The sequence below is a fragment of the Melanaphis sacchari genome, unplaced genomic scaffold (assembly GCF_002803265.2).
Source record: "Melanaphis sacchari strain LSU unplaced genomic scaffold, SCAv2.0 Contig49_pilon_pilon, whole genome shotgun sequence".
Lineage (NCBI taxonomy): Eukaryota > Metazoa > Arthropoda > Insecta > Hemiptera > Aphididae > Melanaphis > Melanaphis sacchari.
In genome coordinates, this window is record NW_020271334.1 from 1,780,965 (window position 1) to 1,802,678 (window position 21,714).

At 24.9% G+C, this 21,714-nt stretch overlaps 1 protein-coding gene across 2 annotated transcripts in view; it reads right to left on the reverse strand.

The window, feature by feature from the left end:
- Nucleotides 1–21,714, reverse strand: part of LOC112598669 (discoidin domain-containing receptor 2-like) — a 258,298-nt gene that overhangs the window by 208,163 nt on the left and 28,421 nt on the right. For both annotated transcript variants that reach the window (XM_025345197.1, XM_025345198.1), the window contains exon 2: nucleotides 7,543–7,794. In XM_025345197.1, the coding sequence (XP_025200982.1) occupies nucleotides 7,543–7,675 (133 nt within the window). In that variant the 5' untranslated portion in view covers nucleotides 7,676–7,794. The remainder of the gene's footprint in view (nucleotides 1–7,542; nucleotides 7,795–21,714) is intronic.

Sequence of the window (21,714 nt, forward strand, 5' to 3'; positions counted from 1 at the left end):
ACAAAAATTAACACTTAATGTTTCGAAAAATAAAAATATTAGTTAATTTTTAACTTTAATTTATAGACGTATTTTTGAGTAATAAATGTAATTCTAATAAATAGTATAAATAATTGTTATTAGTAAAACCATTGAAACTTCTATTTGTAATTGGTAACCTATATAGTTAATTTTTATAAAAAAACAGAGGTCGAATATTAACTGAATGACCGTTTTTTGTAATAAATTATTTACATTGACAACTTTTTTTTGTAGGTAAAACTATAAAATTATTGAAGTGGGTATGAGTATACTTTGCAAAACTTCACGCAACACTCCAGTCTGTCTAAAATTAAAGTTCTCATAAGCAGTAAAAAATATATTTGTTCAATATTCAACATTTATACATTTACATTTTTGTAAAAATATATTTTTTAAGATAAAAAAAATTAAAATTATAGGTTGCTGATTAAAATAAAAGCTTATAATAGTTTCACCAATATAATATTGGCAAAAATGTATAGCAGTTAAGTTTCAAAAATATTTATACTTTCCAAATAAACGAATGATACTATAACATCTAAAATAATCGGTATAACTCTAATAATAAACAATGTGCCAATGAATAAAATATTACCCATTATTGTTCATTAAATAAACACAAGGAAAATATAATCATACTTTATACTCAGTTTATATTATCTGAAATTATTAATAATAATATTATACTTATTATGTTAAAAATTATATTGGTGATGAAATAAAAAGTTAGATTAGGTTATTGAAACTATTGTAGACCATATAATATTGTATTACGATTTCCTATACGGTATACTGTTATATAGCTACAGAATATACACATACATCATTTTGGAATACTCCAGAAAAAATATTTTATAATACATATAAATTTATTTTGATATCATTTTGTATAATAATTAATATTAAAGTATTAATTAACAGTAAATATACATATATATATATATATACCTATGGGGTTTATATTTCAAGCGCATGCTTATGTCTTTATTTGGTGCATATTTTAATGACGTTTAGGACTGGACCTCAAAACCCTACTAATTAATGTTTGTTTGGTCCATTTTTTTTATTTTTTTATTTTTTTTTTTTTTTATCATTACTATTCCCGGTTGTCACTCGAAATGTCCGCCATTATTATTTCATGCCATTATAAAAGAGCCATATAGCAACACCACTATTATTATGTATTTTATCCATTCAAAATACCTGAGCAAACGACTTTAATAACGCAAACAAAAATTAATATAACCTACCCAGCGAAAATAAGTTACTCGTATAGTTACAGCAGTAGTAGGACACCACGGTTTCATTATAAAATATGTATAAAGAATAGCTGAAGTTTATGGCGATAAATACAGACAACAATTTTAAAAGCCGTTATTCAATCCTTTTTTTTTTTTCCTAAAAAAATCTCCTGGTTTTATCATTATTATTATTTTTATTTTTTACATTCTAAACTTCACCAAATAAATTGTCCGTTTATCACCAGGCACGCAAAATGTGCGAACTTAACGGAACGCGCGGTAAAAGTTGGCCGTTGTCCAAAGGTAAAATGTAAAGTCTCACCAAACAGTCGCGGAGGATAGGCCCTGTATAATGAGCATTTTTTTCTGACACTCAAGCATATTATGTCTATTTATATATATATTTATATATATTTTTTTTTTACTCTGGACTCCCCGGTGGATAGGATTAACCAAATGCCTTGTCGACGAATAAAAACGTTATTTTCTAGGTTACCCAGGGCGTTTAATACCAGGCAGCAGCGCCGTGTATAATTTAATTCCCAGTGCTCCGGAAACTGTTTGCCCTCGTATATACACGTCGTTAAAAACTATAGGCTTTTGCGGGAGAAGACTTTTTGAAAAGTTCACTGAGTGGAATTCCTTTATTTTTAATGCTCTCCGGAAACAGTCAAGCAATAATGATTAGTGACACAAAAGGAATAGAAAGTAGAGAGAGTCGCTGGATTTATGTATTATATTATCGAGTAAAATGGAAATATAATAGTAAAAAAATTTAAAAGCCTTTCGACTATTTTTTTTTTTTTTTGCAAATGAGGTTTTTTAAGGGTTTGTTTTTTCTGCTATTACTGTTTTATCTCACTGCCCGATTACACTAGTGTTGAAAAACCGACGTCAGTGTGTGGAAATCTAAAGATACCTACTCAACTCACTCCGGAAATAGTAATTACATTTGACCGTTGAAATGTAATTATGCTGGAAGTACAAGCCTACTACTCTACTAATATTACTACTATTACAACAACAACAACAACAACAACAGCGAGTCAAGGGGATGATAAAGAGTAGTGGAAGGGATTATTTTTGGAGGGTATTCTCGCGCGTGGACCAATATTTAATTACTGATAGGCTTTAATGTGGACAAACGGCGCAATCAGACTGAAATCTCCTGAACACAATCATCATTATTTTATATCCATCGTTCGGTGACCGTAGTTTCTCTTGACCATCGATCGTCGTCACAGCTGATGTCATTCCGAATGATGGCAGGAGGTTTTGAGAAGTCTATTTCGATAACATCTCTTCCGTGATACTTATAATATATTATATACTACAATGTCGGATACCTTGGTTTAACGTTTGGCAACCAGAGGGTTAATACTATTGTTCACGATAACAGTTGTACTGTGTGGTGGGGAAAAAATGGCGAACAGGTGTGTAATACAACAGTGTGTTACGACGCTTTGATGGCTGACACGCACGTGCCAAAATCGATTACATTGTAGATAATATACCTACGTTTATCAAACACCCCAAATTATATAAAATTAGATGAAAGTGTAGCAAACATTGCAATTAATATTTCTATAAAAACTTGTTAAATATTTAAGCACCTAAATAATTTAACAAATAATAAGTGAGTCAATACAGGCTACAGCTGGAAATAAATTATTTATATTGATTTTCAACCTAAAAATTATTATTCTCAATACATTATCAACTTAAAATACAATTAAATTTTTATAAAAATTCCTAATTTTAAATTATTATCTTCAATAAAATAGAAGTATACGACTTACTATATAGCACGTAATCATAATATTTTGAAATTAAACATAAACATATTTATTCTACAATGTACAAATAAATAAGCATATTATTTTAAGAAATTATATTAATCCATAATAATATTTATTAAAACACTAATTAAAATCATGCATAATATTTATTTAATATGGCATATTTACAGTACCCATAAATGGTAAATAATAATGGTTTTATATTTTTAATAAACCAAATATTATATTTTACGAATATTTAATACCTTTACTGCTTACTATAATGTTTTAAAACAGACATCATAAGCAATATAATTTATTTAAAATAGAATTTTCTATTATGATTTGTTAATTATGTATTAATTTAATTAATTTAAATTATAATAAAATTTAAAATATAATACGTAAACGTAAAAAAATATTTTAAAACAAACTGGTTTATCTAAATTAATCTGAATATTAAGCACATCATTCGTGAAAAAAACCCTAATAAATATATATATATATATTTAAGTGATAATTAATATAAATTATAACCCCGCTGCAGTTAAAGTTTATGAGAATAAATGAAAAATAAAATATTTCAATTGTACAGTATTATGAATGAATCTTTATAATCAATTCCACATGACTGAATTTACAAAAAACGTTACGTAATATTTCTGAAAGTGTACTTATATAGTTTCATAATATAACATGAACTGGTATTTAGGTCGAGACGAATTCACTGTATTCACAATGCGAAAATCAACTAAGAAAACGATGTTTCCAGTTCACAGTACTACAACAGTAGTACAGCTGTAAACAATGTCACATAGATTAAATTTCATTTGAAACGTTCAGTGGTATATAATATTGGTATAATATAGAGGCTTTCGTCGTCTGAGGGCTTTTCACCTACAAGGATGACGGGACGAAAACACAATACGTATATACGTTGTCGTCTGTGTTGATGGCGAAGGTGGTGTTAGAGGAGGTGAATTGGGGAGTGTGCGCGCGCGTGGAAGATTTAGTCAGAGAGAAAATAAATGGAGTAAAGAACACGACCAATTCGACACGTCTAGAACGAGAGAGAAGAGAGAGAAGAGTGAGAGAGAGAAGGAAAGAACGAGTGAGAAAATTCTCTTCGCACCGTGAACGATTTTTCAAAACGCCCTTCGACGTCCGCGGATGGAGGAGAGAAAAAAAACGGCAACAACGACCAACAACAACAAAATGTTGCTGTAGAAGGTTTGTATAATAGTGCGGCACGAATAGACCGGAATGGAATGGAATGGAAAACGTCGACGAGAGTGTATGGCGGGAGTAAGTGTGGCATGTAAGTAGGAGAGGGTGTGAAACTGTTGGATTCGACAAGAGCTGTAAATATATGAACGGGCGTCCGCGGCGGTCTCGCTGTCAAATTCAGAGAAGTGTTTAAGGCGGTAAAATAGGCAATCGATAAGGAAGACGGGGTGGGGTTTCTACAATAATATTTTCTTTCTCCTTATATTATTTCACCCGGTTCGAAATCTATTTGTCCCGTCAACGTGCCGCCCAGACTTCATTCCGTCTATTTAAACGCCACGTCATTACACCCATAGATCCCGGATATGCAGTTGTCCATTGTTGCACCTAGAACGCAATCCGACTTGTGTCGAACACGAAATTGTAATAATAATATTATATATAATAACTACAATAGTAAATCGAACACGATCATTTATGGATCTGTCTATTTCGTTTAAGACCAAACATATTTCATGTCATTCACGTGTATGCTTATTCTGTTTAACCAACGTTTATTAACCTAACAGGTACCTAAGTACGTAAAACTTTGACGCTTTAATTTTGGCCGTATTATAGTGAACTGTACTAGTTCATACATTTTGTATATGAATACGAACTATAAAAAATTTGTAGTACAATTACAATTTATATCCAACAGCCCGAACAGTAACACCAGCTGACATGTTCCCCACTGAGCTTATTGTATATAATTAAAGACATTAAAAAATATATAATGGTGTATAATAATTATATTATATTATATTAAATTACCGGTCATAGAAAATCACGATTCACGATATTATTATTATTATTATTATTATTATTCTATAATATTTCTACACTAATAATAATAATCATTATTAATGATAATATAACTAAATTATTCGATCATTGTCAAAAACGATGTTTTGTATCGAATACCAAAGTATTTGAAACTATGTGAATGCATTCATTTAATTAGAATGTTGATTATTTTGTTTGATTTTCAAAATAATTTAAAGTCTATTATAGTTTAAAACATCATAGTAAAACTTATCTTTTTAATTTTCAAATATAATACGCAGGTATACTGATTATATTTGAAAAACAATATAAAAAAACATAGTTTTAATTTTATTTTTGAACGTCTGTTTTATAGCCTTTAATCAATAATTCATAGTTAATTCAAACAAATAATAACCTACACGAAAATTATAGTTTTAAATCATTAAGTATTAATCATACGATGATTTTATTAATATTTACATTTTTTAATTTTTTTAATAATAACCATCAAACTTTAGTCCAAAATATCAGACAATAATGAAAGATGTGGGTTGCTAGGAATGAAATTATACATAACATTGTGACAATGTCATGTTATAAGGTGATCTAATTTTCAAAAAATTACTTATCTACTATGGGTCAAGATTCTATCGAAATGTTTTTTTACTAAGGAATGTTTGTTTAAAAGCGTTTATTTTATGATTATTCCAAGTGGGCATTTCGTGTGACAACTTGAGTACCAAGCATACGTAATAAACGTGACTGATAACTATTGTATTAAATAAATTGTTACGAACAGTAACATTTTTATTAAAACATTTATGCATTCGAGTGTATTAAGAGATTCTCGTGTTTTCATAGACAGGTTAATGGAATACGACGTCAGATCAAATTTCGCATGCTAATATGTTTTTATTGTTCCATTGCGTGTTTTAGTAGTATTTTTTTTTTTTTAATTTTGGAAAATATACCATACACATACTTTTGCATGTAGAACGACGTACCTGAACTCAAAACACGCAAATCTAATCATGTGGAATATTATAACGTTTATTCATACAATTGTTATTATATATATATATATATTATTTATGTACCTATTATGTATACATATATTATTATATATGCATTAAACAGTGTGCATATTATAATGGTGATATACTTTTTTTCTTTTTGGCGTTAATTAGTATTTATAAATTTTATATTGACACATAAATACCAAGAATATACTCAAGTACTTGAGTACGTCAAGTTTGACGTACATATGATTTTTTTCAGTTTTAAAACTCAATATAATTATTTTTTCAACCATATGTTTCTTATATTTATTTATTCATTTTTTTTTTTTTTTTTGTTATCAAAAAGTTCCCTATTTGGTATCTTTCCAATATTGGATGCAGATGGTAACTTTATAAAGGTCATCTTTAAAATTTCCAAATGCTTTTCCAAGAAAATTTCAATAAGCAGAAATCAAAGGGAATTCCATGAGGAGTGCCCAGTTGGTTCGATTTCTACCGGGAACGAAAACTTTTAGAATAATATTACAACTTGAAATTGTTACTGATTAATTATTTCAAATTTTTTTTTTAATTTTCACTTATTTTAGAGTTTTTGTTCTAAAGTTTTATTTTAAATTAAATTTGTATTTTGAACTTAAATAATAATAGAAATTGTGTAATTAATGAGAATTTTAATTACAAGAAATTTATTAAATTGATGCATTTTTATCAAAATTAATAAAACTTCAAAAATTAAGTTTAAATCTTTTAAATTTTAATAATTTCTTCATATTATAATAAATATATATATTTATATAAATACTTAGTTAAATCTTAAATCGATTTATATGATTGTTTAAAACGTGAATAATTGTCTTCAGCATTGACAACTTATTTAATTAATTACAACAAAAAACTATGAATAAGTAAACATATTATACAATGCTTTTAGTTAATTACAATAATGTAAATTTATGTAGTGCTAATGGCTATATCATCAAAGTAAAATAAAAATCAATCAAAAGCTTTTAAGTTTTATAGTTTTATTTTTCTTGAAATACATACAATTTAATTTATAAATAAAAAATAACTTTCAAGATTTTTTTCTTTACATTAAAATTTAATTTAGACAAATGAGATATAATAAAACGATATACAATAGTTAAAATAATAAACATAGTTTAATATCATATAAAAATTTGTATAAAACTTAGTTTCTATAAAATACTCTATGTTAATATTTAAAAAGTTTTTTTTCTGGCAGATTTACATGCATATTTAGCATTACTTAAATTTAGAAAAGAATCGCTAAATGACCGTGTATTTAAAACTATTAAAATTATTTATTTTTATTGAGATTCAATGAGATTCAAGTATAATAAAAACAATTCGACTGAGATTGAGCTTAAATAATATTAACAAAAAAAAATGTTCGTAGTCATACTGATAAGAAAAATATGAATCACTTACGATAACTGAATGAATTGGCAGGTCCCAACCGGTACGCAAGCAGCAACACAAGAACCACGAACCACTGCATTGTAAATCGCAAACCTGTCCACACGATCATTTTCGAGACACAAAACAATTCGTTTTGTCGCATCGATACGAATCGGTATTGGAAAGCACATCCGCCATTTTGTCTATGCCTGACAGTGTACGATGAAAGAAAGACGCTTATCGGAAAACATTTAAATATGGCTTGCACATGTTGAAAAAAATCTAAAAAAAAAAAAAAATTGTTATCAATAATAATAATTTAAAACATCTTTACTTTTCGCATTCAATGACCCCAAAGGAATAAAACTGACCCACTTATTGTAACTGAACCTCAAAACACTGGCATATTATTATATTCACTATCAATACCTAGATATGTGTCAAATTTGTATGACACACGAGTTATATGTTTAGTTCAAAAAACAGCTTATATATTTTGTCATATAGGCATTCTAAAGTAAATCAATATCACCATGACTACGATTCGAAGATCATGATGGTCAAAGGTTATGTAACAATACAAACACAGGTAAATATGATCATATTTTCTATATTACCCTTTCTATACTACACTAGGTCCATGGTATCTTTCACTTAGGTGTCTTTTCTGTCACAGATTGCATTCTAGACAGCCCCTAAGAGGTCGTTGAGCGCAAATGTAACAAAAGAAAGGGAGCTTTTGTTACCATTTTACTCGTACATCATGTAAGAAAATATTTTACACAAGATATTTTATAAGAAGCATATCAAATTCACAAGGTATGACAACAAAAGCAAACATACATTTTTTGACAGGAATTTTCTCATAACTTTAAATTTGTTAATACGAGTAAAAGACCTCTTATACTTATTCCATACCTACTTATAAGTACCATTATTTTCAAGTAATTATAAAATAAAAGTTTAGCAGATAATTATATTTATGTTGTCACTTTTCATTTAAAATATAATCTATTTCTACAAGAACATCAATATATCTTAATATTTTAACTTCTATGTTATTCAATTTCACACCAATTTTTATTTATTTTTTTTTATTGGTTTACCAAAACTTTACAAATTAGGTACAATAAACATGAGTTATATTAATAAAACGGTTTAACACAGAAAATACTTGATTTGGAGATCGTCCTTTTATGACACTTCTACGATTTTGGATTAAGGTAATGTACGAAAATAATGAATAAAAATTTAAGAACATATACCTTTAAAAAACATTTTAAATTTTTTTCAGAATTTTTAGAAAATTTAAACAAACGAAAAAACTATTATTTTACATTATTATATTCTAAGATATAAGTTTAAAATTTATTTTTACAAAAAAAAATATTTATTAATATAGATAAATAAGTTTAGTTGACGCAATTATTAACCCAAGACAATACATTATATATTTTCTAATTTTTTATTTATTCATATTAATAGATAACTCTTAATAATATGGTAATATTATAATTTATAGCGGTACGATAAATAGACTCATAAGGATTCACTATTTATAAAATAAAGTAAAACGATAGAAGAACATCTTAACAATCGAAACTCACGATAGAATTTAACTAAATTGAATTTAAAAAGCTAAATGTAAAAAAACATAATTTAGCTATAGTTAAAGTACCACAAGCTGTGGCTAAAAATCATTTGTATCTTAGCGTGTACTTAAATTAAAAATAATTATTAGATTTTTTTTTTTCTTGTTATTTTCAAAAAACTCACTTTTATTTAGTATTTTATGCAGACTGATTTTTTTTCAAATCTTTTTTTACACTTTAGGTAAACATAATAATAAATATGTATACATATAAGCATATATATAATCAAAATAAATGTAAAAAGGAAGATGCGCACAAAGTATTCCCAGAAGACGTTTTCTTCGTATTTTAATCAAAACCAGAGCAAAACACGTTGTTATACTATAAAGTATTTCTCCCTCGCCTCACGTGTTACTCATATATTTTTAACAATTCCATTTCTAACTCCACGTCACCGAGTAGGTACCTTTTGTATCAGGGAATCAAGGATATTTTACGGTGCACATTGACATTATGCGGATTCATTGAAAAAAAATTGCATTATAAAAGTGAAACAAGTGACTGATAAATTATATTTCTTTTTTTTTTTTTTCGTTAAACATGAATTTAGTAACAAATTTTACAATGTACTCGTGTACAAATAATAATTAAGTACAATATACATATCAATAACACTCAACAGTATTTATGATTAAAACATAAATAAGCATATATAATTATTTCTTGCCATACCATATTATAATAAAATTAAGTAACTATCACTGATTTTGTATTATTTTTACATTTGTAGGACATTTTTTTTTTCAAATGTTATCAAAACTATTCTAAATAAAATCGTTTTAAAATTTGTTTGCCGTTTAGGCAATATTACTAAAAATTGTTTTTGATTAATAACAGCTGATTCAATTAAAACCGTTATCAAAAAAATTAACTAAACTAGAGTTTAGTATGGTATAGCATACAAATCACAAATATTTATACATACATGAACTTGTTTTCTTTCAATGACGTTTTAATATTTTGTTCAATAACTTTCATTTCAAACATCATTTGTATACATTGGAATACATTTACGCATCAAAGTTCGCGACACACAAAACATAAATTAAATATAGTCATAATAATTCATAAACAGTTAATTAAATGGTGGGTAGACATTTTACATTAGTATAATATATGCATTATACTTGGTAGATATAACATACATATTAACGAATATACGCGTTCACGACGCTACTTTTTTTTGAAGTGCTTCCTTAATAAAATAGGTGCATATTATGTATAATTATATTTCAATGTATTTCTTCAAAAAGTTGATTACTAAAAGCTTTTAATAAGCAAAAGAGGATTCTTACATGGTTTATATAAGATCATTAAAAATGCGCAGTCAGTCATAGTGACTGATATAAGTTTTAAGTAGATAGTTTGTCGTCGTTTATCATTTATATCATTAGGTATAAAGAGTATAATATTGTACCCTTGTTTCTAAACTACACTTTTTGTTTAGTCCATACGACTATACTCAACTGCGTTCTTGAAAAAATAAAATAAACCATCATCGCGGCTAATGCAGTCGATGTTATGATAGACAAGATGCGAAGACACAACACGACTAGTACATATTTTATATACAGCACATCAACATTTTTAAAATTTGAATAGACAGTGTGTAGAATTTATTTAAAATATAATCTTTGTTAATAATCGCTACGAATTTAGCATCAGCTAAATCGTAAAATATTATGTAAAACTATTTAATTTACTCTCAGAAATCAGAAACACATACATAAAAAAATTAAATTTTCTATTGTGTCTACTCATTCTATCCAGTAACAATATTATTTAGATGACAATATAAAACACCATAAACTATTCATAACATTCATATTATAAATATTTTATATTACTACAGTACTACACAATAAATGTCCATTAAGTTATTTTATTGTTAGCAGGAAAATAAAAAAAGAAATATTTCTTGATATGTAAATATTATAAATAAAAAAGATAAATTGTATTTAATTTTTCATAACTCAAAAATTACATTTAATTTCAATATGTATTGTTTATATGACAAATCTATTGATTTAAAAATCATACGTAATATATACTTTTAATAACAAAAGATCTTTTATTTTGTTAAACCGATATAATTAATCATTTACATAAAATTTGAAATAAACGTTACATAGGTAGTAAAATATTCTTCTACCATGATCCAAATTCTAAGAAATAAAACTTAAGGCCCACAAATATAGTGTAATGCAGTGTATCTCACTAATATTAAAAGAAAAAAACCTTATCTAACCTTTTGATTTTATGTAGAGAACTATTCTAAATTTACATCGTACATAATTTCAAAATAAAATAATAAAATATACTATGTCGTAGAACTACTTTCTAAAGATCTAAATATTTGTTATAATTTTCTAAGACTACAAAATAATAAAACTATAGAAATAATATAATTACAGTAGGTCAAACTTAATATAAATTTCTTTGATACTAGATGTTAAATGAATTTAAATAAAACAATTGTTATGATAAGTTTCATATTTAATAATTTTCACCATAAAATATTATAATTGTTGTGTATATCTAATAATTGTGTTGTATAATCTTCCAAGCTTGAAATAAATTTCTAAGAAATTATCCTTATTTTTTGAACTCTATTTTTAATATTTTAATAACAAAAATAATTACTTATGTTGGAATGAATACTAGTAAAATTTAATAAAATTTAACAACAACGCCATAAGGCGCAAAAATAATAAAAACACATCAAACAAAATCAAAATTCAAAAGGTCTTACTGCTGAGGTATTGTCCATCTTTGTTTATACTACTAAGTACACAGAAACTGAAAATAATTACGAGCATATATTATATTATTCGATAACGGTTTAATTCACACCCTCGTTTTGTATACATCTCCCATCAAAGGCGTTACCCGGAAGTTGTTTCTCGAATGTACTTACTGGTTGACGCATATGGGTGATTTATTGTGTAGGGTTACATACGCACATATGTGTTGGACATTTTTTTTTTTTTAATGTACCACGTGGTAAACATAACACGTCAATAAAACGACAGACGAATTATTGACATTGTCAACATGACGTATCGATTAAGAAAACATGATTAACCGAAATGTTTAAAATTAATTATAATATTTTTCTCGTTAAATATAAACTATATGTATAACTATATAGTATATTATATAGTATACGTGTACAATAGCTTTTCGTTTCAACATTTTATGCCATGAAAAAAAAATATCCTAGTTGGGTAGGTAACTAGGATTTATAATTACATTTTTAATTGTATTTTCTTCCTATTTCACCTGATGCACAAAAACACGATAATAAAGACAATAAATGTTACTATTCTGCCCAGAATAGGGCAGAATATTTTATTTATTTTTATTCTTTAGAGATGTTTGTTGCTTGCAATTTAAAATTCGTTTGATTATATTTTCATTATTATTAATTAAGTTATTCTATAATAAAGACTATAAAATAAAATAAATTTGTGACTAATGTGTTCCTAATGCTAGTGTTAAAAAATTAGGTGTTTTAGATCAATGTTATAAAAAATTAACTTTTCATTTATGGATATACCTAAAATTAATAATTAAACCTGTTATTATGCAATTTATAGTTAAATCAATGAACTTAGTTTACTAGAATGCTTATAGAATGTTTTTGAAATTTAAAATTGCTCATAATTCATAATTATAATTTGATCATTAAATAATATTATTTTGGATATTTTTTATATTAAACAATTTTAAATAATAAATTAAAACTATTAATTCTACTAACATAATTATAAAATGTTTAAAACACAGTAATTTTCCTTTGATTTTAAAAATGTTTGACAATCATTAACTTTGTATCTAATTTTTTAGTATTATCATAAATTATTAATAGTAAACTGTACTAACTTAAGATAATGATAATTATTATTAATTTTTACAAGCAATACTAATTAGCAAAACAAATAACATCTAACATAAAAAGAAAACTAAAATCAAATTATTTAATTTTTGTATAACTTTAGGGTTTTATTTGTTTTATAAAAAAAATTGTCAAGCTATTTCAGTAAAAATAGATTTATTCTAATCGTAAATATCACTATTTAATTTATTAAATATATTATATTAATATTCTAAAGTAATACGTAATATTTCCTTTCAACGTTGAGTTAGGTAATTAAAAATTATCTCTTTAAAATATAAACTTAACTAAATATCCAACTAATATTTAAATTTAAAAGTTAAATGAAACTTTAATAGTTTTTAATGCTCACGATAGATAGGTATTAGTATCTTAAATTATAAACTAATTTATATATAATATATATATAGATATAATTAAACATATCGTTTTAAATGAATAAATTATAAGTCTTTCTAAGAATTCAAAATTATATAATATTCACGATATAAGACAAAAAAAAAATGCTTTACACAATTAAAACGAATTTACATACTTTTGTTCAAGTATTTTTAGCGTACTTTATAATTAATCTTACATTGTTATAAAATCTAATCATCTCCATGCCGTCTCTATATGCATACGAGAATCAAGATAAATCCTATAAAAATTACTGCGGTGAATTGAAAGTAATTTCGAACATCTATGTTTATTATTTTATTTTAAACAATAACAAATGGTATGTATTTTATATTTGCCAATGAATATTTTTTTTATTTTTTTTTTTTTTTTGGTCGATACCTTTTCAATTACGATTGCTTTAAAAGCAAACTGGACCGTCTGTAATAGGACATGCCAGATTGAAACGAAAGTGTCCTCGGGGCTCAATATATGGCTGGGTTGTATCATAAAGGACTCTATTTCCCCACAGACCACCATAAGACCCGTATTCGCATGATGATTGTCAAAGTTTTGAGAGAAAACTCCTACATAGTCGTCAACATTAACATAAAAGTACAGGTCTTATTGGTCGCTTGTGTGCGATTCTTTTTTCACTATTATTATTATTTTGATTATCTTCACAGAAATAGGTATATTATACAGATAGCTGGTTGTATTAATATTATTATGGAATTCCGAGTGAAGTTTGTTGGCATGAATATTATGTAAAATATAATCAAATTATACTGTTACGTTTATTTGTGATTTAACAAACTCTGATCTATGGTGTATACTTTGTTATAGTGTTCACATAGTATAACATATCAATTCCAATGAGACGAACATTTGTCAAGCGGCGTTTTAGATACACAATTTACCGTCATTCTCATGTGTATGACGTTATTATAATGATAATATACCTAATGTACCTACTTTAAAATGTAAATACAGTAAGTATATAGTCAAGTTATAATATACTATTATGATGTCGTAAACACTACCGTTTTTATTCTTTATTAGAAAATTATAAAAAAATATAGGTGTAGGAAGAATTACCAAGCTTAAATATTGTGTAACTACACAAACAAATTAAAAACAGCGATGGATAATACAAGTATGATTATTGTCATTCTTCCTTGTACTTTTGTTGAAAATGAAACTAATTTTATCATTTTATGAAAAACAGCTTCAATTTCATGGTTAAAAATATTCTTCTTAATAAGTGTAATGTTACTAAGTAATGTTTTTTTTTTTCACTACCATGTAGACATATTATTTAGTGCATACCATAAGTTATGTTACAAAATATTACCGAGCTATGTATTATTCAAAGTAAATAATATATAAAAACAAAATATAAACATTAATTTATTTTAATTCAAAAACAAATCAAAAACTGTATTAAAATATTATAAATTCAATACAATAATTATATCTTTTCAATCGAATAGTTGTAATATTGTATCGACGAATAAAAATATTCGAAGATTTAGCTACATTTATATAAAATGATTTTTGAACCATTAGAACGTAATTCATATCGTTTTTAATATTGTCATTAACCACAAAAAGATAATTAATCACGAACAAGAGTTTAATTAAAGTATATCATATTATTAACAGGTAATCCTTGTCCATCGTCATTAAAATACATAATTCTTATTTTTGAACAATACCTATAACAAATATGAGTACTATTTCCATTTATCGTACAATATACACCATAATCAGTCTCTTTTAGAAAATTTATAGATAAGTAATAGGTATCACTCGTGTCCTATCATAGAGCAAGACCCTGATAGATCAAAACATTCTGTCATTCGAGTTGTACACATAAATAAAATTGACGTTTGAGTATAGAAAAACAATATAATTATAATAATAATAACAATAAATTAAATTTCTATTTTACGTACTTATATATGCAATGCGTCGTTCGTAAGTACAACCGATTTAAGTACATAATATATTATAGGGATTTAGTTTAATTTAAGTGGCCATGACAAAGTCTAAAAATACGAATTCATTTATTTGTTGAAATAAATTATATGGTTCATATTATGTACACTAATAATTTATACATTAAAAAAGCGTCATGATCACCTACTTTGATAGTATTTGAATTTATTTTTTATTATTTCTTCAAAGATTTTATCGACCATCTATAACGGTATGTGCCTATCGGTATGGCATATTAAATTATATTATGATTAAAGTCACTCAAATCATTGTATTATATTATATAACAATATTTTTCAGTTAAACTATAGCTTTAAGATATGACAATGCATTGTTATAAGATTATACGAAATTAAATTCTTTCTAAATAACTAGATGAGCAAGAGTGTACAAAAGATAAATATATTATTATTTTATAGATAAAACTTGTATGGTGTACGCTATGATTTTTTTTTGTTATAGAAGAACATCACGTTGTAATATAATTTTTTTCCTTTATTGTTGTTTTTTTACATTGGAATTGTGTTTTTATGAACGCGGGTAATCGACTGAAAACAAAGAAAAATATACAACAGTACCTATCTAAACCAAGAGGAAAAAAACTTGATGTAAAACGTTTAAAAATTATTTATTTGTTTGAAAACTAAAATAAGAAAAATAAGCTATATATAATATCAAAATAACTGAAATTTAATAATAAAATACATTTACAATTAATCAAATATTAAAATATTTCATGCATATAAATTATTATAAGATGTGAAGGAATAAAAACTAGGATTTTAAATTACAGCCCACACAGAATGTACCCATTAAAAATTATTTACGGTACATAAAATAATAATTATAGTTCGAATAATCCAATTCACTGCACGACGAGCCTTGCTAACGTCTACCCATCATTCTTACCTTAATCTTACCTAGTTCCGTCACACTACTACTGACTTGTCTTTTAGATGTATTATTTTTACAATAAAATTAAAAATAATACAAAACTTAATTAGTAAAAAAAAAAAAGAAAGAGAAAGAGAGATTCTGATTAAATTTCAGTTTAAAATAGTAGTTTCTGATATTCTTTTAAAATTTTAAAATCTTTTTATGATTACCGGTATTTTTTCTAATTATTAGGAAAACTAATAGTAAAATCATAAACCTCTACAATGCGCAGAAATAAGGAAAGATTTAATATTCTCTTTAATAAAGTGTTAATTGAAACTTTTTGAACACTATCTACCCAAAAAAAGATAATACAAAGAATAAACATCATTGTAAAACCAATTTATTCTCCACTTTGTTCAGAAACTAAAGAGTAAATAATTGTTTGGGTTATGTTATTTATATTATTTATTTTGTACAATTCTATTTATATTGTTTTTGTGAATGCTGTTAATTGTTCAAATCAGTCAATTGTTTTTACAACTAAAAGTAGTTCTAATGTCATTACTTAAACTGTATAAATAATAGTGTATGCATATAATATAAAGATAGGACCGTTTTCCGTTTACTCGTTGCATTAACTTAAAGGTACCAATGAGATTAGTAAAAGTTCTAAAAGTTCGCGGCAAAGTTATGCAACTTAATTAATTTTCTTTTGAACTGTTTGCAGATGAAATATCCTTTGATCAGAGTTTCTCTTCTACTACAGTTGAAACCCAATTAATATGACAAAGCCTCACAATCGTTTTTTTTTTTTTATTATTTTTTTTTTTTACTGCTGCTTAGTATACTTCAAAGACCAAGACGAGAAAATAAAACATTATCATTCGAAGAAGAATCTAAGTCTTATTTCTTGGAAAATGTATACCAATTACCATTTAATAATATCATAAAAGTGAGCAAAAATTGTAAGTATCAATATATAATATTATATTATTGACTTGGAATAGTATTACAAACGCAGTGTTTATGACAAAGAGAAAGACTGTGTTATTATAAATAATAAAAAAAATAAAAATAATTTTTGGAAGATCTGACGAGTTGTTACTTTGTATGTATAACACGATAATAATATTTATCATGTAACCATATATTTTATTTTATTTTTATATTTTCCTTGTACCCAATTGAAACAAATAGTTATTATTTTAGTAAGATAAATTACAGGTATTACTTATCTATCAACTTGCTTATATCATAAAATGCAATATGGTTTTATTTAAATAATTAACAATTATTTTTATTTTTTAAATTTAAAATTAACTGTATGTGTAATATGTTTTAAGTGACTGTTTAATAATTATGACAAATATATCACAAAAATGTAACTAACAAAAAATAGAATATTATAATAACAGAGTAAGTATATCAACAAATTTATCATTTCAATATTTATAACGATCGATTCTTTAACCCATCATATAATATATATCTTTCTGAAAACGTCAATTTTAAGTTTTAACTGAAGCGTTGTATTATTTTTACTTGAAAATAAATATAATATGGAACATAAAAAATATATCAATTCAAAAGTATTTTAATTCTCAGTTTATTAAATTATATTTTTATTTGACGTATGAATGATATCTTGAAAACATATTCAATCAATCTCAGAAACTATACAATATTTATAAAATAAATTATATTTATGCACTTTTATTCTTAAATTTATTTTAGAAAATGTATGCTTTTATTTTTAATTCAATTAAATAGTGTAGTGTAACCCCTTCCACACAACACACGCAACATATCAACACACTGATTGATCGACTGCCGTATACGTGTAAATTGCCATTTCGTTGAAAGACGATAAATTACTGTTACTTAAAAGATTTTCCACTCCTTCACAACTAACCACACTCACAGAAAGGGCACAAATTAGCTTGAAAAGCGACCCCACAAATTACTTGGGTTCCGCTTACATACAAATCCACATGTATGGTTCACCAAATACGATCCTTCGCTTCAAGTTCGAATTTCTCTTTTTCACTACAAAAGCAATAAATTTAACCTTTTAACTTTTTTTTTATATAAGCCCTATTTGTAGTTCAAGAAAACATTTATTTCCAATTATTATTATAACAACTTCATATTGTTTACACTCGCTTTCTATGTCTCGGTCTATGCTATGATATGTTAATGTAATAATATAAAAAAATACTGAAATTCAATGTCCATAAAAAAAAAAAATGACAAGTATTTATCTTTTTAGTGTATTTCTAACCTATTTCATATAGATACAGAATAAAATATAAGTTAAACTACATTCATCTTTAAACTTATGTTATATTTTCTGACATTTATAGAATATTTGACTGATTAATGATTTCCAATAATGACCTTTCTGCCTAGACAATTATTTTGTACTTAAAAATATAAATAAGTAATAAGTAATTATATCTCTATAAAAAATTATTTAATGTGAATATATTTTACAAACTCCGCCGAGATTCAAGTACATAACAAAATTATTTAAGTATAACTAAGTAAAAATAAAAATTTGAAAAATAAAATATTTTCATTAATTGGGCATATAGCAAAATATATAATCCTAAAAAATATTATGTATAATGTATATACATTTTTAAAATATTAATTTGAAGTTAAACAGTTTGATTTTAATATATTTTTTAAAATTCTAACTAGTTATGTAGGCGTATTGTAACAATGAAAAAATAATTTCAAGTAAAATGAAACACTAATCAATACCTTCTTGTTTTGTGATTTTGACTTAAATATTCAAAAAAATAAATATATTTCATGGTTACAACTAACATCATTATACAATATACATAAATGGAGACTGATGGTTTTCAGAAGTTTGAGTTCAAAAATTTGTGCTCCCTCATATTGAACAAGTTTAGAAGAATAAAAGTTTTCATGCCCCCAAGGCATGTTAGTGTAGATTTTTTCATGTTTAATCTTAGAACTTTTTCCGCTCATTGGGGTAAAGTAATAGAATAACCAATTTAAAATGTATAAAAAAAAGATTGCACTTCCCTTCGGTTAACAATTCTTTTATCACAACAGCACTTCTAGTTAAATTGTATGCGTTAAAATAAATGTCTACTATGATAAAAGGTAGATTCAAAATTAGCTTTGTTATAAGTAGTGTTATGTTTAAATATTATAATATTACTCTATTATAATATTTAGATTGTGTTTGTTTTTTTTTTTTTACTTTTTTAATTAGCACGTTTTAATTCTTATAGTCTTAAAATGTACCATATAGTAAACTATATAGGTATATTAAACTATATTAAATTAGGAAAATTAAAACTAAAAATAAAATACAATACAATGCCATTATGTATCCTGTCCGAGTTCTTTGATTGAAATGTAAAACAATTATATTGTATTTAACAAAATTAAAAAAATCTTTATGGTCAAACCATAAATTAATCATCTCTTGATTACAATGTTACAAACACTGTAGAAAGCTTAAATTAAAATTATATTAACAGATACATTTACATAATATTAAGTGCATATTTAAGTATATTGCTACTTAATTTTTTTAGTAATAGCTAAGTTTCTCCAAAATTACCGCATTTGTTTATTTCATGGCTCACTTACTAGATTAATGTTCATATATATATATTATTTATCTTTATACTACATTAATATAAAATGTATGCTTAATTTAAATAACATATTATTTATAATAAACAATGTAATTTACAAAGCATTCTCACACTATTTTTTCTTCAATAACATAGTTATTCAAAATCTGGTTTTTAATTTTTTTTTAATATACTAAAAGATCTTATTTTAAAATTCTTAAGTTTATTATACTACTTAAGAAGTGTTCTGCAGAAATACAAACGGTTTTTCAAATGAGAATTCTTTTAAATTCTATATTATTTAACTATGTGTACTAATGACAATTAGTTCAAGATAATAGGTTTGGAAGATTTGTGGTTATAGTGATTTTAAAATATTAATCTATCAATATTTAAAAAATGTTAAGCTCTAAATAATTTACAGTAAAAATAGAGGTTTTCATTTGAAAAACAGAAGTTTGAATTGCTACAAGCCACTTCTTAAATAATACAAAAATCGCGGAAATGTATAATTTATTCTTTAAATATATTTAAAATTACAAAAATTAGAATTTTAACAAATGCATTATTAAACGGAATAATGAGGATGAGCATGCTTAGTGTATAATATATTTATTTAAATCTGTGTGTGTGTGTGTTTTATAATATATTTTATATTCTGGATGGAGTGAAGAATGCATTAATTTATAATGATATATATTTATTTTTTTGTGTGTTTCTAGAAGCACTTTTTACAAAAAGAGAAGAAAAATTCTGTTATTTGCCATTTTGAAGATGATTTCTGGATGATTTTAGAATTTAGTTTGTACTTGAGAAGTCAAAAATGAAAAATTTCTAATACTTCTTAAATAATTGGAATTTACAAAAAAAAAAAAAAATTACAAACATTTGTTAAAATTTTAATATTAAAAATCAAACAATTATTTTGTTTAATAAATATTTAATTTATAACTGTTATAACCTATAATTTAAAAGTTAGACCGTTTCCGCTTAGTATCAATTTGCATGATAATATAAATTTAATATGTATATCATCAAATTTAAATTTAACGATAATATATAATATATACATTATATAAAAATATATAATAAAATTAAAATTCAACACATCCATTACCAGTTATATAAATAACGTTGTACACTCGACACTGCATATTAAAACGTTTACCTACTTAATGGTTTTTTATATTATTTATTAATTTATTAATATGAATATATATAAAGATATTATTTGAATATGTTTCCCAAGTCCCAATTAACATTTTGCAATTTTTTTTTTTTTTTACATTTAAAAATCAATACATATCTAATGATCAGTTAGTGGTATTTTGTGTAAATTCATAAATGATTATACAAATGCCACAATTCGCATTTAATATTATACCTACATTTTATAATAATTGGATCTGTATAAAAAATATTAAATTATTTAAATTATAAAAAGTTGATAAAAGCCAATGCGTTTGTTCAATAATGTATCGCTCGTTATAAAACATAGGTAGTTGAATAAATTATTTTTCGATACTAATACCTTAATACAAATAATTCAATAATCATGGAAACAGTATTAAAAAACGTGTTAGTAAAACTTCAAAAAAAAGTTTAAAATATCAAAATATATATTTTATGATTTCAGGAAAACATCAAACTTTTTAAAAATTATTAAATTATTTTTTTTAATTTTGACAGTTTCGTTATTGATCAAACTATTTATAATTATAAAACAATGTTTTATGATAAAATTTCCTTAACATGTCCAAACAACCATTATAAT